The following is a 1,487-nucleotide window of genomic DNA, read 5'->3' as shown; positions in this document are numbered from 1 at the left end:
CAAAACGTTGTACATTTGCTGTTATGTTAAACTTATAATAAAGTTTTTCTTCATTACCCATTCAAGCCGTCTCCAAGCGTTATTAATCCACCAAATTATTATTCTAGAATCATTGTTAAAAAACTTACAAAACATTTTATTCTCAAGATACTTTTATCAATATGCTTATTACTATTTACATTTTCCTCTTGTACTTCTTGTTATCAAGCCAATTTTAGTATTCAAACTAATAACACTCATGATACACACCTGAATAAGAGCTTTCTGGTGTAACCTTCTCATACGTTTATATCCAGACATCTGTTCGTGCATCTGATTCTCCTGTTCGTGTTCTTTAATTTGACGACTGACTATGGAAGTTGTTCTTATTGTGGCAAAGTTGTTTGCTCCGACTTCTGTACTATTCAGACTCGTCGTGGAAGAATTCTTTAAAGTAGAACCAGGAAATGTTTTTTGATAACCAGGTAAAATCTATTTTCATTTCAACAATAACTTGTTTTGGAGCAAAATATTCTGAAAATACAGAGTTCTTTTAATTTTAGTGAGTACCTACCAATATAATTTAAACATCTATCAACGACTGGCTATAAATAAAATTCAAAAATTAACTAGAAGAAAATTGTGTGATAAGTTGTTGTAGTTGGGTTCAAAAACTAAAATGTTAAATAAAACTATATCACATAATCATTTCTACACCTTCGGTTAAGAGTAGATGTCATAAAACTGTGTGCAGATTTTGAAGCATGTTTTAGTTTTTGAAATCAGCAATTCCATGAAACAACCGTTAATTATTCTGAATCTAACAATGCTACTACAACAGAATGTCAAACACAAAACACTCATAACGTTCTTCTTACCGAAGGACTGACCCGAACGTTCCCTCGCTGGCCTCGAAGTGACGGTGGGTAGTTATAGCCTGAATCATTATCAGAAACTGGTGGAAGACTGCTCGTACTACTGCCTTGACTACCAGCACTGACCCCACCGCTCTGGTGGCTCTGGGTGCTAGCTATACTGTTACTCTTGCTGCTATCTCCTCCTGCCTGATCATCCTAATAGAACAACAACATTGTTTAGATATACTGTTACTCTTGCTGCTATCTCCTCCTGCCTGATCATCCTAATAGAACAACAACATTGTTTAGATATACTGTTACTCTTGCTGCTATCTCCTCCTGCCTGATCATCCTAACAGAACAACAACATTGTTTAGCTACACTGTGACTCACTCTGCTGTCTCCTCCTGCCTGATCATCCTAACAGAACAACAACATTGTTTAGATATACTGTGACTCTTGCTGCTATCTCCTCCTGCCTGATCATCCTAACAGAACAACAACATTGTTTAGATATACTGTTACTCTTGCTGCTATCTCCTCCTGCCTGATCATCCTAACAGAACAACAACATTGTTTAGATATACTGTTACTCTTGCTGCTATCTCCTCCTGCCTGATCATCCTAACAGAACAACAACATTGTTTAGCT

General features: G+C 36.3%; 1 protein-coding gene across 1 annotated transcript in view; it reads right to left on the bottom strand.

The window, feature by feature from the left end:
• LOC106475881 (serine/threonine-protein kinase Tao-like) overlaps positions 1–1,487 on the bottom strand; it is a gene marked incomplete at its 5' end in the record, with an annotated part of 25,537 nt that overhangs the window by 8,677 nt on the left and 15,373 nt on the right. Inside the window, 2 exons of the mRNA XM_022379895.1 lie at positions 250–426; positions 858–1,052. Of these exons, the coding sequence (XP_022235603.1) occupies positions 250–426; positions 858–1,052 (372 nt within the window). The remainder of the gene's footprint in view (positions 1–249; positions 427–857; positions 1,053–1,487) is intronic.

The sequence above is a fragment of the Limulus polyphemus genome, unplaced genomic scaffold (assembly GCF_000517525.1).
Source record: "Limulus polyphemus unplaced genomic scaffold, Limulus_polyphemus-2.1.2 Scaffold9352, whole genome shotgun sequence".
NCBI lineage: Eukaryota > Metazoa > Arthropoda > Merostomata > Xiphosura > Limulidae > Limulus > Limulus polyphemus.
The sequence above is the reverse complement of the archived record's forward strand: the minus strand, read 5'-3'. Positions and strand labels throughout refer to the sequence as shown.